Raw genomic sequence first — 25554 nt, forward strand, 5'->3', positions numbered from 1 at the left:
ACAGGCACTGGCTTGCTCAGGCAGTGTGGTATTCTGCCTCTGCCCTGGACAGTATGGCCAGATCTTGACTGATCACAAACAGGAAGTGAAATTCAAGGTAAGTCTTCCTTGGGGAAAAAATCCCTCACCCTCTATTTGTGTAACTATGTGAGAACTTGCATGAAACACACATATTCAGTTAAACAAAAGAACCACTACCAAGAGCCAACAGTTGAAAAATGGTTAATTTTTTTTATAACCCATTATTAATTATAAATGTAAGATACAGCCCGCATCAGCAAGTTCTGAATGGACAGCCTCACATTTTCTTTCAAAACAGTGAGCGCTAGATACAAGATACAGAATTAAGTGAAGGTTCTGGCATGACTGCAGGTGTGTCACAGAACAGGCACTTGTGAGCACAGAGTCAAGAATATCTTCAAAGTCAGAGAAGACCATAGGTCCTCTGATGGCTAAACAGGAGGGGATTTGTGAATAGATTCCTTGCCTAGGAAAGACTGAAATAGTCTAGTCAAGATGAACTGAGCCAGGGCAGCAGAACCACTAGAAGCCCCACCTCACCACTTTTTGAGTTGAGGAAAAACATGGCTACAGCCATCAAAATTTTAAGTCTATTTCTGTTTCTTCAGGTTTGGACTTTTTCTTGGCTGCTTCTTTGGTCTCTGCACAGCATTCTTAACACTGGCAGGCGGCAGTCTGAGAGTTATTTCATTGTCCTCTGCGTTGTCATCTGCCTGGAAAGCTTTCCGGCGCTCGAGCATTGTTGGAGTACAGACTGGAGTAGGATCCTGAAGAGATCAGAAAAACATGATTCATTGCAAAGCATCTGCCAGAGAAAAGTTGTCATTGCCTCTGTGGTACCACAAGGCACCTCAGTCCAGCTCTCCTTCCGAATTTCCACATGTTAGGGAAAATTGTTTTCTTTTTATAACTCTAGCTATTTTTATAGATGGTATTTCTTCAGACAAAAGTGTCATCTTCAAAAAAGTGAAGGGCAAGTGTAAATTAATTCACATTTTCTAACATGTCACTAGGCACATTTGCTTTCTAAACTTTGTATTTCCTGCCTCAGAGCACTAAGAAAGCCAAGAGGAAAAGAATCAGGAAAAAAGTAATATATTTGAGACTGGCTTATAGAAATGCCACATTTAAGCCCCTAGCAGAGGTGAAACACCCCAGTTTCATTATCTCAGTGAGTTCTCAGAAGTCAGTTGACTGAATGTATGAGTTATCCTGTTTTACTCAGAACCAGCCCTGTCCAAATTATCACTAGTAAATCCAGTAACATTAAAAATAACCCAAAACCAAACTAACAGCAGTGATGAAACAAAACAGAAATGTTAATACCTGACAGTCTTTTCAGACTGTCAGTGCTCCAAATCTCATTACTGATGATCTGAGCTTTCCTTTCATCCTACTGCTAGTTTTAACTGGCATTAGTTTTCAAAATGCTGGAATACCATGCCTGGAGAGCACAAGGGAGGAGGGACAGTATAATATGTAAATGGGGACAGACAGCACTAGACCGTATTAATGGTTCAACTTCCTTTCTGCCAAAACCAGCTGGTATTATAAGGTAGCCCAGACCAAGAGAAGGATGCCAGCAAGGAGATAATTTCACACCATTTTGAAGCACAGATGTAGGTGGTGTATAGGTAACTGTCCCCAGCACCCTGCATTTCTCCTGCCTCGAGTTAGCGAACAGACACATCACTGCCCAGACACACCTTGGGACAAGCACTGCTAGTTACAAGATGCTGAGCAGAAGCCTTTGCTGCTAAATACTCCCACAGGAGAAAGAAATGAGAGGATCCAATCACCCTTCCCCATTCAAGAGTGTCAGTCCATCTCCAAGGAGCTACTTTTGTAACAAAAATCTCTCAAGCAAACAATGTCAAGGTTTTCAGGTGTTGAAATCAGTATGAAAAAAAAGAGTTGCAGACTTTAAACATCTGACTCAGTGTGAATGGTGGAGTGTTGGGCACCACCAGGACTGTTTGGTCTTACCTGGCTGCTCAAAGAAGTATTCAGTTTTGACTTCTTAGATGTTTTAACATTTTTTCCCTTTATGGAAAGCTCCTGTGCAGCCTAGGAAGCAAGACAGATCAGGTGGATCACTACAAACTTCCTTGTGTGAAGACGAACAGTTACTTAACAGTCTATAGGTTTCTTTGCTTTATAACTACGAAGCCTTTGCTACAACAGTTAGGTTTGAATTAATAAAATGACTTACAGTGCCCCAAAGGTGATCTGGATTGAATAAAAACACCAAAGCAACATAATAAAAGCTGATACTGTGCATTTTAAAAAAATACCATGTTAAACAGCATTGATTAAAACTCAAATGCTTCACCCAAGCACTCTGCAAATGAGCACTACACTTGGTTAGCGTAGGCAGGGTCTGTGGATGGAAGCTCTAGTCTTGGGACCTGCCTTCAAATACCTACCCCACCAAAGCTTCCCACAGGGCTTGGGAAAAGCCCCTGATGCTCTTCTGTGATCTGCAGACAAATATTAAAACCACAGAATATCCACCTGTTCATACTAACAGAAGAAAACGTCTTCACTTTGCTGTTACTATTTGCTTCTCAGAAATTAAACCCACATGTACATACAATACAACCCAGCAACAGCACTACACTAATTTCCAGGAGCTTCTATACAGTTAATGCAAGTAAGCCTCCCTGGTGCTCCAGCTCTTTTAGCAGTTCCACACAAAACACGTTACTTCCTTGTATTTCGAACATAGAAATGTGTTTTCATAAAACAGCCATCATAACAATACCAAACTTACAAATCCTGGGAAGTCATAATCAAGGCCCTTTTCAGCCAGCCTCTTCCGTAAAAGTTTCTCCTTTCGCAGCAGCCGCTTTGTCATCTTTGCCTTCTGAACAAGTGAACGTATCTTATTGTACCGCCTGACAGCTGGCTGAGAAGGCTTCAGAAATATTCTGTTACTGTTTTTGAAGAGGTTTTCATGGACCCTTTCAGGAGACATGAACTGACCTGTATCATAAAAATACGACATCAAGTTATAGCAGAGCTACTCTTCTCACCAAATGCCTTGAGAATCACATTCTCAACAAATCTGCTGAGAATGTGTTGAAATGTTGTGATCACATAACGCTGTTCAGTTCTTGTTATAACACTATCCACTGCTATAGCAGAGCACTAGTTTCATGAACAGAGAAAATGGAAAGTAACAAAATGCTCATTAGTAAGAGAACTGATAATGGATGGATGGATGGATGAAAAGAACACATTTTCAGTTTCACCTGGAAAACAGAGAAACTTGTTTTTCAAAAGTTGATGAGTATATAGCTCACAGTCCTTTATAAAGCAAATGTTGCTATCACCATGTCTGAGAAACTTGCTAATTTCATGAATCTTTTAATCAAAAAAAGGTCCTCTAACTACACAGACAGCAGCTGCAACAGTTATAAATGACAAAGAATTTCCACAGCAAACCCCACTGCTCCCTGAGAGTTCACGTCATAGGATTACACAACTAGGATTATCAGCCTGGAGAAGAAAAAAAGTAGTAGTGAACAAAAGGGTGCTGGGGATGATCTTTACACATGAAAAAAAGCAAGAAAAACTCAGCCCCACAGAAAATCCTTTCGGGAAAAAACTTCATTTAAAAAAAGCACCGAAATTCTCCAAACAGTCCAAAAAAAGAACACAAATAAGTATGAATTTCCTTTGCATGTTAGAGGACTTACATTTCAGCTTATACTTACACTTTAGCAGTCTTTCACAAAACAGGTAGTTGTTCATTGTGTCTGCAACAATCTTAGCCACGTCATCAGACTCAAACTCTATAAATGCATAGCCTTTGCTACCTCCAGTCTGCAAGCAACAACGGAAAGAAATCTGAAATGATGCTCTGATAACTGAAGAACTAAATTAATTTTATTCTTCTGAAGTCATAGCCCATTCTCAGATAAACATAAGTAATTTCATAAAGTTCACTGAAATCATGAAATGCACCATATTTAGTCCTAAACTGGTAAGATCTTATTCGTAAATATATATTTGCACATGAAATAAACTGCTCACCAAGCACCTATTTTGTTAAAAAAAAACCCAAACCTGCCCTGCATTGCTGTTGTTACCAAGCGCATACAGCATTATAATGTGATGAGAAATTGAGAAATGAGAAGTTAAAGTTATTGAGAACAAAGCAACAAGAAAACTAAACCAGAGCCTTTTCCATGACACTTCATGTTCTACCTTTCACCAGTGTATTCTGGTAACACTTCTCACAAAAGTGTATTTACTTATGGAAAAAAGGGGCTACGTTAACTGTCGCTGAAACTACCTATTTGCAGTCATAGAATGGTTTGGGTTGGAGGGAACCTTTAAAGATTACCGCGACCAGTAAGAGCAGGAAGCAAACTGGGAAGTTCAGAAGCGCCCGGGTCCGTCGGCGAGGGGTGGAGGCCAAGCGGCCGGGCGCGGAGCTTTACCTTCTTGCTTCTCGAGAGCCGCAGCCGCTTCACCGTCCCGAACTGCTCGAAGTACGCGTAGATCTGCGGCTCGCAGAGCCCCCGCGGGAGGTGCCCCACATACACCACGCCCGGCGTCAGCTCCTCCTGCGGGGCACAAGGCAGCTGCATCAAGGCCGGGCCGGGCCGGGCCGGGCCGGGCCAGGCCAGGCCAGGCCAGGCCAGGCCGAGCCGGGCCACCCCCGCCCCGCGACAGAGCCCCGCTCACCTGGGCCGCCCGGTTGTTGCGGACCCGCTGCACCTTCTGCTGGAACTCGCGCTGCAGCCGCGGCTCCAAGGCCAGGAACGGTGCGGGTGCGGGCGCGGTCACCGCCGGCGCCGCCGCCTCAGCCGCCGCCGCCGCCGCCATGCTGCGCCCGCCGCCGGAAGCGCCTCCCTCCGTGGGCACGCGGGGTCGCGCGACGGCCTGGGCGCGCAGGCGCGGAGCAGCGGGGCACTGTCTCCTAGCAACGGCGCACGGCGCTGCCGGCCGCCCCCACCCGCACGGCGTCGCGTAGCAACGCGGCGCCGTCACCGGGCAGCGGGGCCCTCGCGCGTGCCCGGCGGGGCGGCGGCCTCCCTGGGCCCCCGCCTCGGGAGGGGCGCGGAAACACGGACACCCCCGGCCCCCACCCGCCCGCGCCTCCCCCTCCGCCAGCTCCCGGCTCCTCCGGCCGCTCAGGCACTGCGCGGGGCAGCCCGGCGCGACGCGGTCAGGCACTGCGAGGGGCAGCTCCCGCGTCGGCGACACAGAAGGCCCTCTGCGCTCGCGGGAGGCCCCCGAGGCGGGAGGCGGCGGCGGGCACCATGTCGGTGAGCGACATGTTCATTGCGCTGCAAGGCGTCCTCACCGCTGACCAGGACATCCGGGAGGTGGGCACGGGGCCAGGGCCGGGGCCGGGGCCGGGAGGGGGGCGTGGTGCCCGCGGTGCCTTGCCTGACGGCGCCCTGTGTCCACAGGAGATCCGGAAGGTGGTGCAGGCGCTGGAGCAGACGGCCCGGGAGATCCTCACGCTGCTGCAGGGCGTGCACCAGGGAGCCGGCTTCCAGGACAGTGAGTCCCGCACGGCCGCCTGCCCCGGGGGAGCCGGGAAAAGCCTTTTGGAGGGGGGGCGGGAAGTACCCCCCGGGGTACGCGGGTTCCTCTGCCACGGGCGCCCCTTTTCCGTGTTTCGGTCGCGTGTGGGCGCTCCTGGGGTGTGCTGCGTGGACTTCTCAGAGGCTGCTGAAGGCGAGGCGAGCGGCTGGGAGGTGTCAAGCCAGATAAGCAGAAAAGCTGCCATTCATTCTCAGGAAACACCGTTCTTTTCTTTTCTCCCCTTACTAGCTTGGTGTTTCACTGTCTCGGTGCAGAAGAGCGTGTTCTTTTTATAGCTGCTCGTTTTCTGGGTTGTTGAATTGCCTCACACATGCCCCACTAGGTGACATGCACGTTGAGTTTTATATTCTGCTGAATCTAACATGACCTGTAGGGCCTCTGTATCTCCTTTCTCATCTGTTCACCCTACCCCCCAGAAAGTTGTGATGTTCTGGAGAGAGTTCAGGATGGTGTGGGAGGGGGGCACTTTAGTCTGGTTTGTTTAAGACTGACTCTCTGTGTGCATGAATATAAAATCTGCTTAATGTTCCAAAATATAAAAGGAAATTGCAAAGGCTGATAGAGCAGGAGCTGTCTCTGATGCATGTTTGAGTGACAGCTGGAATTGTTCTGCTGTTTTTGAGGTTTGGGTTGTAGCTAGCCTGGCTCCTCGCTTTCAGTCCAAATTTAAGATGTTTGGTGTAATGTTTCTGGGCCAACCCGTTTCCTCCAGGGCATGAGAACAGTGCTACAGCACATAGATGCCAAGTATGCTTTTTCTGTTCCCCCATCCCCATTTTTAGACTTACTGGTGAAGCTACTAGAATAAACAGGTTTTTTCCCTTAAATATGTGACTTAAAAGCTATTTTTTCACATCAATTAATATCTCCTGAGAAGAATCAACCATTCTGATTTTCCTGGAAACTCTTGAGAGGAATTTGGGGAGAGATCTGTCAGGCTACCCTCGGAAGGTGAATAGATGAAACCTCACCAGGTGCTGTTTTATTCACCTGCAGAGCTGCCTGGTTGTTATCAGCCTGATGACGTTCACTAGCACACTTGAGCTGGAGGCCTGGGATTTCTCAGGCCTCTGAGAGAGTATGTGCCACACCTGAGGTTTGATCTCTGCTGGCAGGTACAACTTCCACCTACTTAGGAAATCTGGCAGTGCTAAAAATTAGAACTGCTAATTGGTTAATTTACCAATTTGGAGCAAATTACACAAGCATACACTCATTCTTCTAAGCTGAGTAAACCTGTGGATGTTGTGACAGTTGTTTTGTGTGGGTATCAACTTCAGGCGTTGCTTTCCAGTATTTAATAGTAGAGACTGTGTCTGGCTCAGTGTATTTTCATTTGATTTTTTTTAATTCAGGGAGAGAGCTGGTCCAGGCACTTGCAGAATCTGAGAAGAGATTTGGAATAGTTTAAAGGGCTTTTTTTTTTAAAAAAAAAAAAAAAAAGAAAGAAAAAAAGCTCATCTTATAAATTCTTGTAATATCAAAGATAAGGAAGGCGTGCTTAGTAGGTTAGGAGTTAACTCATGATAATAGACCTGTCAGTTTGTCATCAATTCTAGGCATAATAAAGTAAGTCAATAAAGGTTTAGATTAGTAAAGGTTTACAGCAGAAAATATAATGTTGATTAAGAGAAGGATTATTAGGGGGGATAAATAGTATTTGTCAGATGTCACATATTTAGACTAGAGTTTTATTTGGCAATGGTTGTAGTTCTGAAGTGTTGTGCACTTAAATGGCTGTTTGGCTTACTACAGCATCTCGTTTGTTGAGTCAGTACCACATTTTTACTAGGAAACTAGAATCTGGCAGATGAAGGGTGGCATTGCATCTCATCAGGTCCCATGGAATTGTGCACCTTCAGGTTCCTTAGATGGTCTCGACCCTGATCTTCTCCTACAATAGGCGGTGAAGACTGAGGCAAAAAAGTCATTGAGTACCTCAGCCTTCTCCATGTCCTGGGTAACCAGGTCTCCCGTTTCCTTTTGGAGAGGGTCTACATTTTCCCTGGTCTTCCTTTTATCACCAACGTACCTATAGAAGCTTTTCTTGTTGCCCTTGCCTGGCCAGATTTAATTCTATCAGGCTTTGGCCTTCCTAACCTGTTCGCTGGCTGCTCAGACAGTCTCTCTGTATTCCTCCCAGGCTACCTGTCTTTGCTTCCACCCTCTGCAGGCTTCCTTTTGGTGTTTGAGTTTGTCCAGGAGCTCCTTGTTCATCCATGCAGGCCTCCTGGCATTTTTGCCTGACTTCCTCTTTCATGGAACGCATCACTCCTGAGCTTGGAGGAGGTGATCCTTGAATATTAGCCAGCTTTCTTGGGCCCCACTTCCCTCCAGGGCTTTATCCCATGCTACTCTACCAAGCAGATCCCTGAAGAGGCCGAAGTCAGCTCTCCCAAAGTCCAGGGCAGTGAGCTCGCTGTGCACCCTCCTCACTGCTCTAAGAATCTTGAACTCCACCATTTCATGGTCACTGCAGCCAAGGTTGCCCTTAAGCTTCACACTCCCCACCAGCCCCTCCTTGTTGGTGAGAACAAGGTCCAGCATATCACCTCTCCTCATTGGCTCCTCTGTCACTTGGAGAAGGAAGTTATCATCAATGCATTCCAGGAACCTCCTGAATTGCTCATGTGCTTGTCTCTCCGGCAGATATTGGGCTGGTTGAAGTCCCCCATGAGGACCAGGGCTTGTGAATGTGAGGCTGTTCCTATCTGTCTATAGGGGACCTTGTCTGCTCAGCCTGCCTGGTCAGGTGGCCTGTAGCAGACCCCCACTATAACATCACCTGTCCCTGTCCTCCCTTTAATCCTGACCCATAAACTCTGGGTTGGTTCCTCATCCATCCTCAGGCGGAGCTCCACGCACCCCAGCTGGTCATTGACAGAGGGTGACACCCCCTCCTCACCTCCCCTGCCTGTCCTTCCTAAAGAGCCTGTACCCTTCCATTCCGATGTTACCTTGCACAGTGCCTTTCCTCTATTCTCCAGGGACTTAAAATACCTCTTGGTTAATCCTGTTTTCATTGAGTGTTTCATCTAACCTCGCTTACTGTGGGGCAGCCACCTACCCACAGACAACAGCTGTTTCACGCTGCCGGCTTCTCTGTGGTCTCGCCCTGCACCGACCACAAGACTATTTAGCTGTGGGATAAGCACTTTCAGTCATAGCCTCTCTTCAGCTGTGGGGAAGGGAAGAAAAACCAGCAGAGCCTCAGGCCAGCAGCCTACGGAACAGGATTAGAGGATCTCTCAGCTCCCTCTGCTCCCTGCCCGCAATGGAGTTTGAGAACGGCTCAGAAAGCTGTTCAGAGCCTGCTGTTAGAGTCTGAGCAACAGGTAGGGTCTTCAGAGGCTGAAAGTCAATTAAGTGCATCTTTGCTCGTGAAGCACATAGTGTCAAGTTTAGCCAAACGTCAGTGGTGATATCCAAGGATGCATGAGGATAGTTTGAAGTTGGGAGGTTATGTGTGTATTGTTAGGCACTGTTGTCTGAAACTTTACAATAAAGATTGTTTATTTTTGTCACAAGTTTCTTAGGCAGAAACCAAAATAAAAATTTATTCCTTATTCTGTCCCCAGCTGCCACGTGGTGGCTTACACAACTGAGGCAGACACTGGAGTTTGAGGACAGTGTTCAAAGGGCAGCTGTCAGTGACCTTCTTGTATTTCTTTACTTCTGGCTGCCACATAGAGCATTTTCACCTTCTGCTTTCTGAAGCTTTTATTTTTAAGTGCCCCTTTATTTTTTTTAACAGAAATTATGTTTTATTAATTGAAAGAACTTTTTCAGACACACTTAAGTGACTCTTAGTAGGGCTTGTTTGATTAAAATTAAATCAGTTTTCAGATTTCGCTTCTATGGATAAAGAATAAATAATCCTTAATTAACTCCAATAATCCTAGTTTCTATATGTCAAGATGCAGGAGAGCCTTTGAGGTTGATCTTCTGCCTTCCTTGGGTCATGACCAGGATTTGTGAGACGGCTGCAGTTAAGAAGTACTGGTTTGATTAGTTCTGTCAAGCTCTGGTACTGCGGGTGCAATGTGGCTGTAACTCGTGGGTGGTACGGAAACAAGAGACCACTTCTCTGCAGAGGTATAACATATGTTGGACAGGCTGAAACCCAGTTTCTTCAGATACATCGCTTGAAAGCAGGAAATGTCGTTTCCTGAAGAGATGTTGTACCTCATCTAACCTAACTGATCAATAATAAATTAATATAAGATTTTAAAATGGAGAAGGAAAAGTCATTCTTCCTTTGGTTGTATGAGTGATTTGGCTGTGCTGCTGGGTGTATGTGCTTTCTTTGGGGCCAGCTGTGTGCAGTGCTCTTCAGTTGTTTGTGATCTGGTGGTTGCTGCTTTTCCTAAACCCCTGCATTAGGGTTCTCTCCAGAACATCTTGTTTCTCTTTTTAGAACACCTGTACAACCCAACTAGCTGCCCCTTCCTCTTACTCCATCCACACAGCGAAGACTAAAAATGTCTCGGTATCAGCTCACGCCTGATCTCTGCTGCGTCCTTCCTCCTGTGGTGCCACGCGTGGCCCTGCCACTCCAGAGCGCTGTGTGGGTTTGCAGCATGGGGCTTTAACCGTGTCGCTGCTCTTGCTGGCGCTCTGCCTCACTCCCCAGCATCTGTTCCCATAGGCTCAGCTCTTCCACATTTACAGACCCTCAAACGAAATTCCCCTCCTGCTACCTCAGATGAGGTCTGTTTGCCCTTACACTATGCCTTTTTCAGCCGTTCCCCATCTCCACTCGACATCTCTCCTTCGGCATTGCTTGTTTGTTGCCCAGCTCAGCGCATCACCAGGCTCCTTTGCTCGTCGGCTCATTCCATAGACAAACACCACATCGACTCTGTGTTCCTCCGTTCCTGCCTCTGTCCGTTTGCATCCCCCCTCGCCTCCTGGGCTGTAGGCTGCATGACCTTTCCAGTGTTTTCTTCTGTCAGTGCCCATTACAGAATGGGTTCTTCATCCATGACATAAGTTTTGTAGCAACAGTAATTAGTCATGATTAGCAGGGATTCTTAAATAACACTGGGGCATCACGGCTCAAGTTGAAAACAGGACTAGAGCAGATTAGACAGCCTAGAACTCAGGAGTATCTCCTCTACCTGTGTGACTCATGCTACAACAATGAGTATTTCTTAGAGGATTCAAAGGTCAGTAGACTATCTTGGACCACAAAGGAACATCAATAGCGTTGCCTGCGCTAGAAGGCTCTCTGTTTACCAAACCCCATTCTCTGTCAAGTACTGAATGTTGTGCTGTTTCTTTTTCAGTACCAAAGAAATGTCAGAAGGCTCGTGAACACTTTGGTACCGTGAGAACACAGCTGGAATCTCTGAAGACCAAGTTTCCCACTGACCAGTATTACAGGTGTGTGGGATCACACACAGCCAGACATGGATATGGGAATTGCCTGGGCATATTTGGCATCATTACTTTGGAAGAATCATGTAAAGGTTTATGGGCCAAATGCTTCTTTCTGTTTGAGAAGTAAATCATGGTATAGAAGTGTGAGGATTTTATTACCATAGGTACAAAATGCTTTTGCTCAAACACTCTCTTTGTAAGTTTTCACTAAAAGTATCCAGTATTTAATTATTTTTCTAGAAATGTTTTTAAAAAAGAAAAAGGAAAGTTTAAGAAATTGATGTCCTATCGAAGCTGCCCTTTTTTCTGGGCGCAGAGCATTTGCTGCTCCATTAATTTCAGTTCTTAGGTTTGGGGCATTTGTGAAAACAGCTCTAAATCTGTCATGAAATGGCTGTTTGATACTGCAGGTACTGAATGAAGCTGTCACCTCTGTGTTTTGTTGCTGCCAGAAGGGGACAGTGTCTAGCTCCATCTTGTTAGCTCCAATCTGCTGAGGGAAGATGGGAGGGAAAGCTCTGGTTGTCTTGTGGGCACGGCAACCTGAAGAACTCCGCGAACTGAGTAGGTGTGTGAGAGGTGTGAGCAAAATGCTGGTGTCCAGTTCATCCTGGGGGTGAAGTTCTGGAGTACCGAGGAGATGACTTTAAGCTCGTGTCGTTGATAAGCCAGAAATACTGCAAAGTGCTATGTGTAAGGGTGGAAAATATAATGTATACCTAATGTATGCTTGGTGCCTAACAGTCCAGTAATAGATGTTACTTACTTATACTTTGACTTGGTGCTTTCTTCAACAGATTTCATGAGCACTGGAGGTTTGTGCTTCAGCGGTTGGTGTTTCTGGCAGCATTTGTAGTCTACTTGGAGTCAGAAACATTAGTGACCCGAGAAGCTGTTGCAGAAATACTTGGGAGTAAGTTAATTTTGTAACTGCATAGAAAAAGCTTGTGACATTTTTAGACATTGCAGCTTTCAGAGGTACAGGGAAACAGCAGAACTTCGTTTCTTTTGAAGAAACAGCTTCCAAAATTTATCTGTTATTTGACTTCATTATATAAACAACAAATACTTTTAGAAGGTGAAAATCAGCAAACCTAATGTGAACAAAAGTATTTATTCATTAGTAAGTTCTTCATCAGTGAAGATTAGTCATTCAAATGGTGTAAATCTACCAAAGAGTAATAGAAGATGAGAGCTTATTTTTCTCACTTTGTGCTTTTGGTGTTTAAAAAGTGTGGAAAACACATTAAATTCTTATGCTATAAGGGAGTTGTGTCCTCCCGGAGGAAATGATTTGGGAAAAAAGAAAAACCAGGAAAATATTTTTCTAAAAAACGACTACAGACCCCTTTCCTGTATATTGATGTAAATTCAGTTATTCTGTTGGATCAGTTATAACCTGTTGCACATCCAGTTGAGGATGTATGCGATGCTAAATCAAAATGCCGAGAAGAGGTAGTAATTGCATCACATACAGGAAAAGGCTGACTTTTATTTTGTAATAATATCTCATAAATTTGATATTTCAAATTAGCTCCAGTAAACAAATGCAATTTCAGCTCACTGGTTTTGCTCATGTTCAGTACCACCTGATTACCGCTCTGTTTTTCGTCTTAGTTGAAGCTGATCGAGAGCGGGGCTTTCACCTGGACATCGAAGACTATCTTTCTGGTGTATTAACTCTCGCCAGTGAGCTGGTAAGGAAGATATTCATGCGTATATTTGGATTGAAGCTGACCTAAAACAACAAAAAAGTAATGTGTATCATAACTTCCAGGGACAACTTAGGAAACTTAGAAAACACAACACCTTGATCTGAACTTCTAGTAAACTGCCTCTCTGTATGCCAGAGCTGTTCCTCACTGATATTTTAAGATTTAAACTAGTCACTTGATTGAAAATCCAGGGTTGTGGTCAACAAAAAGGTAGACCTATAAATAATCTGACTGCGTGGAACAAAACTGCTCCATTTGAAGTAACTGATGGGAATAGTGATGTGATTTGGGTGGGTTCCTCTCCTGATGTTCTCCTGCGCATGTTCCTCTCTAGGCCAGACTGGCAGTGAACAGCGTCACAGCTGGTGACTATTCTCGGCCTCTCCGCATCTCAACTTTTATCAACGAGCTGGATTCTGGCTTCCGTCTCCTCAACCTGAAGAATGACTCCCTGAGGAAACGTTACGATGGCCTGAAATACGATGTCAAGAAAATTGAGGAAGTGGTTTACGACTTGTCGATCAGAGGACTCAATAAGGAGGCAACAGTTGGTGAGGGTGAAGAGAAATGAAGGATGCTCATTTTAACAGCATCATTGATTACCTCAGATGGTTGCCAATCTAGGAAGTATGCTAGCAAAGCCTTCCTACAGTAGTTTAGAAGAACTGCAGCTGAAAGTTGCTCTCTATTTTCTTACAAAAGGTGTAGTATGGGTGTTAGATCTCAAAATGTTTTGTAAAATCATGTCTAGATTAGGGCAGGAGGCTCTCGTTTCCAGTGGAATTCCTCTGTCAAAACACACGGTGCCACGTTCTGTGCACCGCAGCAATAGTCAGTAACTCCCACGAGCTGAAGTTCTCGATAGTTCTGTAGTGTTGCCTCACTGCTCTGGCAGTGATGTGCTTCAGCTGTCTCTGCTCACACACCTTTAAAGACGTGTGCACAGCACGCAACTCAGTGCAGATACATGTGATCTTCTAGAAAACGCAGTGTGTAAATATTATACATTTTTTTAAGACACTGATTTTTTTTGCCTTTTTATTTCTTAAGTTTTCACCTATATCAGTAAGTTGAACAGATTTCCATAACTGTTTATTAACAAGATCTTTTTAAATGGCTTCTGATAATGTATCCAGCTTAACTGAGAAATTGATGAAAATATTCCTGAGAATTTCTCCACTGGAACTGGTGTACTGCACCCGGGCACATCTTTTTCTTTCTTTCTTTCTTTCTTTCTTTCTTTCTTTCATTTTTTTCCTTTCCTCCAAGACTTCTGTTACCAGGGAGAGCAAGGTTTTCTCAAACATCTGCTTTTACTGGCTGATATTTGGTTTACTGATATGAGTAAATGCTGAGTTTTAATATGATCGTTTGCCTTGAGAAATTGGTATAACCAATTTTTTTTTTTTAACTACCAAGGTTTCTGAATAGAGCAGTGTTAACTGATAAACTGCAGGTAGCATCTGAGTTTTAACCACCTATATGGGCCACAACTGTACCTGTGTCCTGGGATTTAAAAAAAAAAAACCCACACCAAAACTGTACTTCATGTAGTAAAATGTTTATACCTTCAGAAAAGGGGAAATTACTAGTTTCAGATACTCTGCATGTAAGATGTTTGCAAAGACCAACAGCCTCTTTCATTTGTGTAAGTGGACAGACTCGTACCTCCCAGTGCGTGTTTCTCTTGTCCTGCAGGACTGGGTTTTGCCATCCTTCTCCTACTTCTGGTGGTGCAGAAGGGTTAAGGAGAAAAAACAAACTTCTTTAGGAGGAGGAATATTGCCAGAGGATGAACACAAACAGTCAAGTTTATGGGGTTTATTAGTGTTTCATTTTGTTAGCAAAGATTTACCACTGTTTCAGTTGGGATTTCATTTTGTCTACTGGACAAAAATGATTTCTTGGTTATTTTGGCCAATAAAAGCTGTTCTTTGATTTTGGCCATTTGGTAACTCTGCCTGTTGTCTGATTATCTGTTGTTATTTGCTTCCCTTCCTCAGAGCCTACTCTGAAATACCATAATGTAAGTTCAGCCTTGAGCTGTACTTGGACAACAAGAGAATTCCTCAGTTTGGCTGTACACTGTTCAGTTCACTCTTACCTGCAGGGGAGTGGAGCCGAAGTCAAGCTGCGAACAGATTTCGTAGGCTTTTTTTTTTTTATTTTTAGTTTTGACCGATTTCACCAAGTAAAGCAGGAGAGGTATGGAGGAGTTTATAATTACTGAATACAAGATGTGTCAAGGTTCATCTTCAGAGCATCTCATAATCTTTCATGTTTGTCCTCATCCTTTGTATCGTATGTCACATCACGCAGGGAGATGGTAATATCCCTCTGTCACAGCTGAAGAAAATGAGGGTGTAACTTCCTGAGCCTGGTGGCAAGGAGACCAGCTTTCCAAGTAGTTCTTTGTTCTTGCCCTGTGTCACTGCTGCTTTCTTGCTTTTAACCTTGTGGAGGTGGGAAGAAGGAAGGAGCTTAAGCCAGTTCTACTGCCAAAACCAGAGACTTGTGAAACAACACCCTAAGGCTCCGAGATGCAGCCCTGCGGACCAAGGTCACACAGGAAGTGCGTGGGAGCAGGGGAATTAGAGAAAGGTGTTTCCTGAGCGTCGGTCTGGTGTCCCTCGGGTTGGAGGACTGCTGGCATGCAGGACTGGGACGTGAGGCCATGTGGCAGGGCAGGTTTCTGGTTGCAGGGCAGGTGTTCAGGCTTTGCGCTGGCTTGTGTCCCAGGTGCTCCGGTTGCGTTTGGTCATGCAGCAGGTCTGCTTCCTGACGTGGGATCCCATGTGCCTAACACTGCTTCTCAGTAGATCCTAGATCTGCCAGCCCTTGCACCTTGCATAGTTTCCAAGAGCTGGTGGAGATACAACAGCACTGCACAGAGGTGCAGATACTGCAGGAGGGACAACTGGAAGAGCAAGTCTCTTACTTAGGGTTTACAAAGTCTGCAAGGAGTGGGATCCTTCTGCCCAAGGCTCTGTGAAGAGCAAGTGCCTGAGAAAGACACTCCAGCGTGTTCCTGGAGGGTGTTGAGCAAACACCTCATTCTTTCCCGTTCCTAGGTTTTGGCAAGCCTAGCATCTTCCTCTGGAAAAGCATCATTTGCAAGAGCCAGGCTGCATAGTGTGTTCCCAAGCCAGGTCTGGGGAAGGGAAGAGAAAACTGCAGGCTTTCTGCCTAGGCTGCAGCAGGGAAAGCCAGGGACGTGCTTTTTGTGGCTTCCTCTGCACAGAGGTAGCCTGTAGGACCTTGCGGCCTTGGTTGTGAATCTGAACATTGCTCTGGTCCTAAAAGATAAGTTGTGCTTCTGTCCCAGAGCTGGGAGCAGAGGGAAGAAGGGAAGTCCCAGAAGGACTTGAGTTGGGGGGTGGGTCTCTCTTCTCTGACCCTTCCCTTTCGCAGGGGTAGCAGGAGCAGGTCAGCCAGCGGCGAATGGCAGCGCGAGATGGAGCTCTGAGGACTGCAGAAGCTTGATGGCTCATGATGAATCAGATGCGCTTGAACTCTGAACAAATAACTCCTCTTGGCACTGAATGGACGGCGCAGCGTGCGCTGGCAGCTGGGAGGGGAGTGAGTCAGCACAGGAGTGCTGGAGAGTCTGACTCAACAGCCAGCACGGCTGTTGTGAGCCACTTCAGCCTGGAGGGTGTTCCAGGGAGTGCTCTCCTGGCTCTTCTTTGTATTCGCTCACTGGTTTGGGGTTTTTTTCCCCATCTTGACGTCTTTCTGTGGGTTTTCTTTATTTCAGTAAAAAGGGCACTTAAATAGTTGATTAACTGCTCTTTATTTATAGCACTGCCTGTTCAACCCCTGCAGATCAATGAAGGTGCTGACCTGAAACCATTTGGGGAAATAGGGGCGAACAGAGCTCTGTGGCACAGGATGCAGAGTGGACCTTGGGGTCTGTCTCCTGGAATTGATTAACTGCAGCCAGAGTCCAGCCACCTCTTTAAACTGGCACTTGTTAAAGGACACCTTATCACCTCCAGACTGCCTTTTTCTGGTGCCAGCACACGTCTTCGTGCAGTGAACTGGCTCCAGGAACAACCTTTATTTTTCAGCAGTGTTTGCTCCCACTCTGTTCACCGCACAGTCCCACGCATGCTGTGCCGCTGTGGGGAGGGAGGCCTCTCCCCCTCCCTGCCATGCCAGCTTTAAGTGTTCACTGGGCTGTAATGCTATGTAGTAAACTGATTTTTCTTGAAGTAATTTATCTGCTTCCCATTTTGTTAGGATTGCCAAAGATTTTCTCTTTGGGTAAATAATTTGCCTTCATTTTACTGTGAAGTAATGACTGCTGTGCTATAGAGCCTCACTCGTGTTTTTCGGCCAGTAAGGTCATTACACACTGAGGCAATTAAGGAGAGCAGAGTGAACATGGATGACGCCTGGGGTCTGTGCGTGGGTACTGACCCGTTACTCAGCAGCAGCCCATCTTCCCTCATTAAAGTATTGTCTGTCGCTGGATGCTGCAGTGCAACTGTACTGAAGTGTGCGTAGGGGCTGTTCAGAGAGCCTCCTGCCTGCTGAATTCAGGGACTGTCATCAGAGCGTTACATATCTCCTGTACGCAGGCTGTGGGTCAGGTATGAATGACCTGAAGAAGTGTATCTCTTTGCAGGTTTCTCTGCCTGTTCGTTGTCTCTTCACCCTGCGGCACTTCTGGCTTGCACTGGTTTGCCATCACTGGAGGCTGGCCCTGCCCCAGGGGAAAACCACTGTCCAAGAACCAGCCCTTTCTTGAAAAAAGGGGGAATAAACTCCTTGTCGGAACACTTGTTCATCTGCCCGTTCACGCTGTGGGCATACAAATGTCTAACCTGCTCTGTTGGGGAAAATGGGAGAGCCTGAGCCCTGCTCCCATCCTGCTCTGCCTGGCTGCCTCTGGGTCTGCGCTGCGGCCCTGTGCAGCTCCCACAGGCTTCTGTGAGGTCTGACAACCACCACAGCCCATTGGAGACTTCAACAGGGACTGCAAAAAGCCTAAAGGGAAGGAAAAGCCTGAAATTTCAGCCCCTGTGAAACGGTCCAGGGCTATACGGGCCTTGTGCTCTTTGCATGCTTTGGTTACCCCAGGCATCAGTCATGGGATCCGCTCTGGACTTTCTCGTGACCCTCCAGGCTTCCCACTCTCCCCTGCTGCCCTCCCCACAACACCCAGAGATGTTTGATGCGGGTGCTGCCACGGATGTGACTCTGGCACTGCAAGGGAGGTTCCTGCACTAGGAGGGAAAGGTCAAACCCACCTGGGGCTCCACTGCCACTGAAACAAAGGGTTCCTTTGCCTGCTCCTATGCAGGACACCTTCCCTGGGAGGGCTGTTTGCAGTCTGGGTCTTCTTGCCTGCAGCTGAGATCGTTTCTCAGGGATGCCAGGCCTGCGCTGGTGGAGATCTCACAGGGGCAGGATTTGAGCTGGAGAGTTGCAAACTATCATTACATTCATCCCTGCTAATGGATCTAGAGCCTAATGCCACCTTTTCAACCCTCTCCAGCTGTGTAACTGCCCCTGGTCAAGCCTGGGCAGAGACCCGTGCTGGAGGGTGCTCTGCCTGTGTTCCAGTTCCTCATCAGGGCTCTTCACTCTCCGTTGAAGAGGACCCTCTATGTTCCTGTCACTCGGCTTTTCCATCTGTGTTGTAGAAAGGTTTCCCTCAGGGGAACACCTTCAGCTTCCTGAGGGAGATGTCTTCTGTTCTAATGAGCGCCCTTGGGGCTTGCCTGAAGTTTTTGGGGTATGCAGTGTTACTGTCAAAACTTTAGGGTTTTTTTTAATTGCTTGTACCTGTCTCCAGTCATACTGATATTCTGCAGCAGCCTCTGTGAGAGATAACACAGTTCCTTTGCCTGATCAGTAAGACTTTTTGCTCCATCATATTCCGCTGTAGTGACAGAAGGTCACTCAACAATGACAGTGAGATCTTTGAATATTTATCTGATCTCCAGCAGGAGGACAGTTTCCTCCATTGCTTTTCGTTCCAGGTTTTTCCAATTTCAAGTTGGAGAATGTCAGCCTAATTCCAGCTGAATCTCACCTGGTTCCCCTGCATGAATTTAAGAGGAGACATGGCTGACATCACGAAAGGAGAGTTACTACAGCTGCCTCATCCATGAGCCCTGAAGGGCTCTCTTTGACATGCTGCTAGAAGATTTGAAATATCTTCTCTCTGAGCATGTCAGCGACAAGCAAGAGTGCAAGATTCAGCAGAATCTCCTGCTGGAGATCTGCCTTCCTGGGAATTTAGATTCATAATAGATTCATGTGCACCGAATGACTGAAGTTCCCAAGGCAGCAGATCTGAGATGATCTCAGGGCTTTTTTCAGGATTTGGGATGTGCTGAGGTCAATCTCCAGTGACAGCTACAATAGCTTCTTGCTGCCAGACCAAAGCTGGTGCTCCACTTCAGATGTGTTCTTGATCATATAGCGGAGACCCACACTGAATGCCCCTTCCCCATCCTCGCTTCTGTTAAGGACAACCAGGAATGTACGAGAACACCACAAAAGAGAAGATCTCCATTCACTAAAGCAGAAGTCTCTCCCCTCTAAAGTATCTGCTCTTCATCTCCCTGTGTTTTTTTCAGGCTTTCCCACCCAGCTTGCTGACTCTTAAAGCAGCTATTCCTTCTTTCCTTGGGACCTGATCTCACAGGGGCCTCTCAATCCAGTGCTTTGTCTTCTGTGTCTGCCTTCTGAGCTCAAAACTACATGGACTCTATGATGAAGGCTGCCTTTTTGTTGTTGTTTTCCTGGTAAATGACCAGTAAGACTCATTCTGAATTCTTGTTAAAGGCCATTTATGAATTCTGATAAATCAAGGGCGTAATCAACTTTCTCTTTTTTCCTCTAACACGGTACTTCCAGAGAGGTCTGCTTGTACTAGCTGGGTAAGTTCAGTGAGCAGTTGTTTTGAAAAGTAATCTTAGTATTGTCAATCATGACAATGAGAGGCATAAAAATATTACAGAGCACTAGGACGGCCAGTTTGGAACAAATAATTGCTTTCTTGGCTTGCAGACAACCCTGGGTTATAATAGCATTTTGTCAGGGTGGTTAATCAGAAATGGAAAAATACAGCACAACTAATCTCCAGAGCTGCCAAGTAAGATGTGTACATGTGATATTGAAAGACCTGGAACTTCCCGGGTGAGGGACCATCCAGTTCAGAAAGGTGCCCGAGAATTATGGAAACCTACTGCCTTCACTCCTCGCCCTTCCTGTGCAGGCTCACCCTGCAGCGGGAGCTCTCACGGGGCCACGGAGGTTGTTCTGTGCTCGTGTTCCCTTTCAACACCTGTAATTTAAAGGCAGGAGCAGCTGAGTACACACCGGATGCACAAAAGATAAATAACATTGGAAGCGCCCCTCTGTCTAGTCCAACAGGTTCCACAATCGGGCTGTCGCCTCCGTAGCAGGCTGTCCCAGATCAAAGAGCTTGTTCTGTTCCCTGGCCACAGGTTTTTTAGGCCAGGGCTACAGCACCAAGTACACGTCCTGCTCGTAACTTAACACCCAGCAATTATTTATGGACCTTCTTTTGGGGAGAGTTTGCCTGGTTCAGAGGAAATAGGCCATTTTTACTAGAAGCCTGGCAGGCAGGTGTTTCCTCTGATACCTAGAAAAACCCTGAATCTGACAAATTGAACAATCACCCAAATGCAAGATTGATGCTAAATATCAGAGCTTTTACATATACTTATTGTTCTCTAACCTTTTGAGCAGCCAGGGTGACTGAAGGTACCTTGATTTAAAGATAGGACTATACAAACAGCCCATGTCTGGTTTTGAGCATGAATTGGTGTGCAGAAAATCATTGTGCTGGAAAGTAATTGAAAACTTTCCAGAAAGCAGCAGTTTTCTGTGGCTGTGAAAGCCACTCTGTTTGGATAATTAAGCTATTAGTTAGGCTTACTGTACGTATGCCTTCCCTTACCAAAACTGCCACGCAGGTACTGAAGAGATGGTGGATGTGCCATTTTGATCCTGGGAGAGAAAACAAAGGTGCTACAAGCTGTTGCTTTTTGCACGTTAGGTGAAGGGGGCTTGAAGGCTCCTGGATGCAGATCTGTCATGGTCTTCCTCCAGCAGCTGCTCTGCTTAGGCATTCATCTACTTGAGAAACAAACCACGAACTAAAAGCAATGCCTCGTGCTCTTCCCTGGCTGTTCAGTGTGTATTTTGGGGGAACAATTAATTTACTTAACAACTAGAAATAGCTGGAGGGAATTCCAGTTCACCTGAGGGAGTCAGGCTCCTGCCCCCACAGCCTTTTGCCAGTGACCGCTCACTACAGCTCTCAGCTGTGTGCTGCCACCCTCGCGTCCCCGGGACGTGTTTGTAAAGCCACCAAATGATGCAAAACCTCCCATTTCCTCATGGACAAATTGAAGCACTAGAACAGTGGATGGTGCAGATGAAGAGCAAATACATCCAGGACGTGCATGTCTCGCTGCTGGTGTCTGCCTCAGTGCCTGGAGCAGTGCAACAAGCCCCGGCAGCTGTGGCACGAGGACAAAGCACTGGGTACAGTTTGGAGGCCTGCTCAGGCGTTGGGTCAGTGCAAGACTAGGGCTACCTGCGTGAAGGTAGCCTCTGTCCACCTTGGTTTGTGCACTCGCTGATGCTGGTTGAACTCTGGAGAAATACACAAATATGCTGGTGTGAATCTTTCTGTAAAATAAATGCCTGTAACAGAAATATTCTGGTGGTAGGGAATAATACTGACTGGCTTTGCCTTTACCCTGGGGGGCTCAAAGAACATTTACAGGCTGTCCTCTGAGATCCACCGACCAAAATTCAGGCTCTTTTAGTTTAGCCTCTAGGGCTGTAATCTGGCCTTTGCTGTGTAAGTCACAGCGTGACATTTTGCTGATCTTGTAATCGCAAGGCAGCGGTCTGTGGTAATGTCAGGCTGAAAAGGTTAAACCCTGTTTGCCTTTTTACCATTGTTCCGCTCCGAGTCATTCCCTTACTGAGGAACTGAGAGAGGCTGGACTTTATGGGGGAGCACTTTGTGGCCTCAGTTTCGGCTCTCGCATCTGGTGCGCTGGGGCCTGACCTGCCCAGGCAGGACTGTGGCCAGAGCATAAGATTTTGTGCCAGTCTGTTGCCTAGTGAGACTTAGGGTAGGAGGCTTGCACCGTTCTCCCAGTTTCCTTAGGAGTAGCCCCTGAATTCTGTTCAGGGGATCCAAAGAACAGACATTAGGCACATTGTTCACCTGAATGCCACCCACACTAAACGAAATATCTACTCCAGAATACAGATATTTAAAAAAATACCCACCTAAAGTCATTGAAACATAATTATTAAAACCTTTTATGTTACTCTACAGTACAATGTAAATTGTTCCTTTCAATTAAATTTTGAAATACACTAGATTACATCATTTAAATAATCGCAAACTTTTAAGTTCACTATTAGTGGTAGCAGAGCTATATTTACATACACTTCTGAGATACTTCAGATGCAGCGTTATGTTCCAGTCCCTAAGTCAGTTAAATAACAGACTTTCAGTGGGGGTATACTGCTCTTCCACAGGTTCTACACATATTTGGGTTGTATGTGTCCGAAAGCAAGAGCTCCTTTCATTCTTGTTTGCTTTTTTCTTTTTTTGCTGTGTGCATGCAGCTGAATTTGAGCAAATTGATACCTACTTGATTGGATTAAAGATGAAAGACCCTGCTTTTTAAACAAGTATTTTGACTGAATCTACAGAGGTGAGTAATGAAATACAGTCCTTAGGAGTAGCAGTGGAAAACAATTTTCTCCAACTTTCATCCTCTGTTGCATAATACTGCACCTAATTTTGACCCTGACTTTACCTAATGCTGATGAAATATAGTCAATGGTGGAAACCTCTCTCATATTTTCAAGACTGGCTTTCAACACGATCCATGCAATGTCAAGCATCATACATCATTCTCCTGCAGTGCAATATTAACAAGTTTAAACTCAGTATTTTCCTCCAGAGATCTGCTCCTTGAGGGAAGCCCATCTCTGTACGTACATCAGCCACAAACAGGCTATGAGTCCTGAGGCTGGAGACCAGGATTAGACTGTGATGTTTGCTTCCAGTGCTGCTAAAAGTCTTTGTGGGCCAGGCTCCTCCTTGTGCTGTCCATGGAGCAGAGCAAGTTCACGCCACCGTGGCTCTTGATGGCCCTTGCATGTGGCACTGGTCAAGCCAAGTCTCCCTGCGGGCCGCCCGTGCAGGACTCAGGGCCTGGTGTGAGGGGTGCTGATCATGATATTGGGCAGCGCGTTCCGCCGCTTCTTCCAGGAGCCCAGCTCCCTCGAGTACCGCCTGATCTGCCTGAACCAGTGGTGAGTCCGTGCCCGGTCGCTGTCCCGGAACACAAATGCCTCCCGCCTGATCTCAATGAGTTCAAAAGTGTCGTCGCAGTCGGGATCAGTGGAGACGATGCAATTACTCAGCCTCAAGGGCTCCCTGAGCAAATGGAACTTCCCATTATTTTTGTCCCTGATGAGTACCAGCACGGCGTCCTTCACGGGCCCTGGCTCGGCTGACTCCAGGCTGGACTCAGACACGCGCTTCATGTTCACCAGGAGGAGGACCTGCATGTTCTGGAACTTCAGGGTCTTGCTGCCTTTCTTCACCCACTGGCCGTCAGGGGGCTGGGCCAGCTGCAGAGACCCCTCCATCACAAATCGTGTCTCCTCCCGCAGCCAGCCTACAGTTTTGAGGGCAGTTTCTCTCATCTCAATATTGATGACTTCCCTCTTCTTCTTGCTGTCCTGGCGAAAGGATCGGAGGGTCCACGTGTTCCCCTCCTGCTTGGTTTTCATGTTGATGTGCTCCAGGTGCGACTCGATGCGGCTCTTGGCCTCCCGCAGGCTGCCATGGTCTGGGTGGTACTCGGTGGTGGCCTTGATGATTCTGCTGAGCAGCAATGGGTACTTGGTGACTCTTTGCAAAGGGGCCATCAGGAAGGACCTCAAGTTCATCCGCCGCAATGCTGTGTTGTCGTTCTGAGAGACATTGAGGAATATTCTGCAGGGATTTAAGAAAAGAGAATAAAACAGTGGCTGTACTGTCAGCAGATGCTGCAATCCTAAATGCAAATGAACAGTGTGGTGCTGACAGCTGCTGGGCACTGCAGCCCCCACTCTGGTTTTAAGAGCCTTGTGAATTCTGTCTTCTCAAAAACTAACAACAACTTCTGCAGCTGTGCTCAGCTGCAGCACAGTGATGAGGTGCCTGGGCCACTAGCTCGTAACATCCTAGCAGTCTTCTATTAAAGCGTTGTAAAACAACGAGGGTGTGATCTTTGGTACACACTGACGTAGGCCTGAGGCAGATACATCAGCTTATATCAGATTACATTAATTTGTAGCTCCTTTCATCATTAGATTACAAAGCACTCTAAATAAGAATTTGGTACTGTCATCATTTTAAGCTGTTGCAGTGGAAAAAGAAGTGACTCGCCTGACGTTGCCCAATAGGCCAGGGGTAGGAACGGGAAACACATTCAAGTCCTGCAAGCTTCACACGGTGGCTCTCCCCACTGGAAATCCAAACCATGCTCTGGCGCAGGGACCGAGAGCTGTTCTCAGCTGAGCGTCATTTGGTGGCAGTTCAGTGCAGCAGTCAGTGGGCACACACTGCTACCACAAAATACACTATACAGCTGGGGACCAACTGCCTGCCTCAGTGGAGATGTCAAGGACTGAGTATCTTTTGGAGAATAAATTACTCTCCTCACCCCAAGAGAGAGCAGCTCATCACTGAAGAACATTAGCATCAAAACTTTGATCTAGTTGAGCTGACAAAGGCTCCACCCTCAGCCTGGTGCCTTCCTGTCCCCAAAGCCTGGAAGAATACACTCAGCTTTTTTCTCACCTGAGCAACTCTTTCTCCTTCTCCAGTGCGTTGAGCATATTCACGGAGGAGGACTGCTGAAGACAGTAGGTCTGAAAGGCTGGCAGCATGTTGACGAACTCTAGAAATATTTCGCCGATGCACACGGTCATCAGGTCATCGTCACCCTGCAACCATGCAATACAGCCTCAGCAGAGGCACAAGCACGGAGCCTGCGCTCAGTCCTATCAGCACAAGCCTACTGCGGGATCTGGTGAACGCTGGGTCAAAGGGGGAACTGGGCTCACCCTTCCCAGTGGAAATGCAATCCCCGCAGGACCAGCGGGAAGCAGTGTGTGGGGAGGGGAAGGAAAGCTGGTCTAACTGCTTGCATACACATGAAGAGCCATCTTCTCTGCTTCTGGGGGCTCAGCCAGCTCACCAGAACAGGGGCTCAAAGGCCAGAGTGAGCCTGCCAGTCAGGAAAGTGTACTGGGGCCCTTCTTGCTGGCAGGTCTGCCCCAAGGCCAGTGCAGAAGTGCATAAATTAACAGAGCATTTAGGAGCAAATGGGCAGGAGAGGCATCTAACTCAGGTAGCAGACATGGCACTTAACAACTTCTGCACTTGTTCCCAGCAACTAGCCTGGCTCAGAAGCAGTCTCCTTCAGTTGCACTCTTACTGGCTATGATGCCTAAATGAAAAATAAATTTAATGGTAAATTGTTCTCTGATTCCTGGATGCATAATAAAATAAGGGAATAGTAAGAATCTGGTGCCACACAACGCACTCAGCTTTGTCAAGTGCATACGCTGACACGGTCTGCAATCACTACTGATTTCAGCAGCAAGAGAGGGAGCAGTTCTCGGGCTGCTGGTGGCTTTTTGGTGCAGTACTGAGCTCTGTCTGCAAAGACAACATGGAGGAGATAGGGAAAACCATGGCTGTTTGTAGAGGCCATTGTCTCAGTAAATTATTCACAGGGACATCACATCCACAGGGCACATCTGTCTTCATTGTGCCAGGTGCATGAGAGTGGTT

The 25554-nt window shown here is 46.7% G+C and overlaps 3 protein-coding genes across 7 annotated transcripts in view; 1 reads left to right on the forward strand and 2 right to left on the reverse strand.

Annotated features, from left to right (window-relative positions):
• Positions 1-211: 211 nt before the first annotated feature.
• NIFK (nucleolar protein interacting with the FHA domain of MKI67) lies at positions 212-4875 on the reverse strand. Its single transcript, XM_074873570.1, is given in 7 exon segments — positions 212-644; positions 647-788; positions 2008-2088; positions 2795-3006; positions 3741-3849; positions 4470-4595; positions 4717-4875. Coding segments are annotated over 7 exon segments (858 nt in total). The 5' UTR covers positions 4858-4875; the 3' UTR covers positions 212-597.
• A 192-nt stretch (positions 4876-5067) lies between these two features.
• TSN (translin) lies at positions 5068-22408 on the forward strand. 2 transcript variants are annotated; one of them, XM_074873583.1, is made up of 7 exons: positions 5068-5360; positions 5448-5541; positions 10875-10971; positions 11766-11881; positions 12586-12665; positions 13018-13234; positions 14687-17480. In XM_074873583.1, exons 1-7 carry the CDS (start codon positions 5295-5297, stop codon positions 14911-14913), a joined length of 897 nt encoding a protein of 298 aa, XP_074729684.1. In that variant the 5' UTR covers positions 5068-5294; the 3' UTR covers positions 14914-17480. The 2 variants fall into 2 exon arrangements, with proteins under 2 accessions (XP_074729684.1, XP_074729685.1); XM_074873584.1 differs by lacking the exon at positions 14687-17480 and adding an exon at positions 22323-22408 and having other exon boundaries at positions 5073-5360.
• A 488-nt stretch (positions 22409-22896) lies between these two features.
• LOC141945425 (uncharacterized) overlaps positions 22897-25554 on the reverse strand; it is a 46711-nt gene continuing 44053 nt past the window's right edge. For 3 of the 4 annotated variants that reach the window (XM_074873574.1, XM_074873573.1, XM_074873576.1), the window contains 2 exons: positions 24556-24701; positions 22897-23706 (listed from right to left, as the gene is read on the reverse strand). In XM_074873574.1, coding sequence (XP_074729675.1) covers positions 22911-23706; positions 24556-24701 — 942 coding nt within the window. In that variant the 3' untranslated portion in view covers positions 22897-22910. The remainder of the gene's footprint in view (positions 23707-24555; positions 24702-25554) is intronic. The other variant, XM_074873575.1, reaches the window with a different exon arrangement.

This window comes from Strix uralensis, chromosome 6 (assembly GCF_047716275.1).
Source record: "Strix uralensis isolate ZFMK-TIS-50842 chromosome 6, bStrUra1, whole genome shotgun sequence".
NCBI classification, from domain to species: Eukaryota; Metazoa; Chordata; class Aves; order Strigiformes; family Strigidae; genus Strix; species Strix uralensis.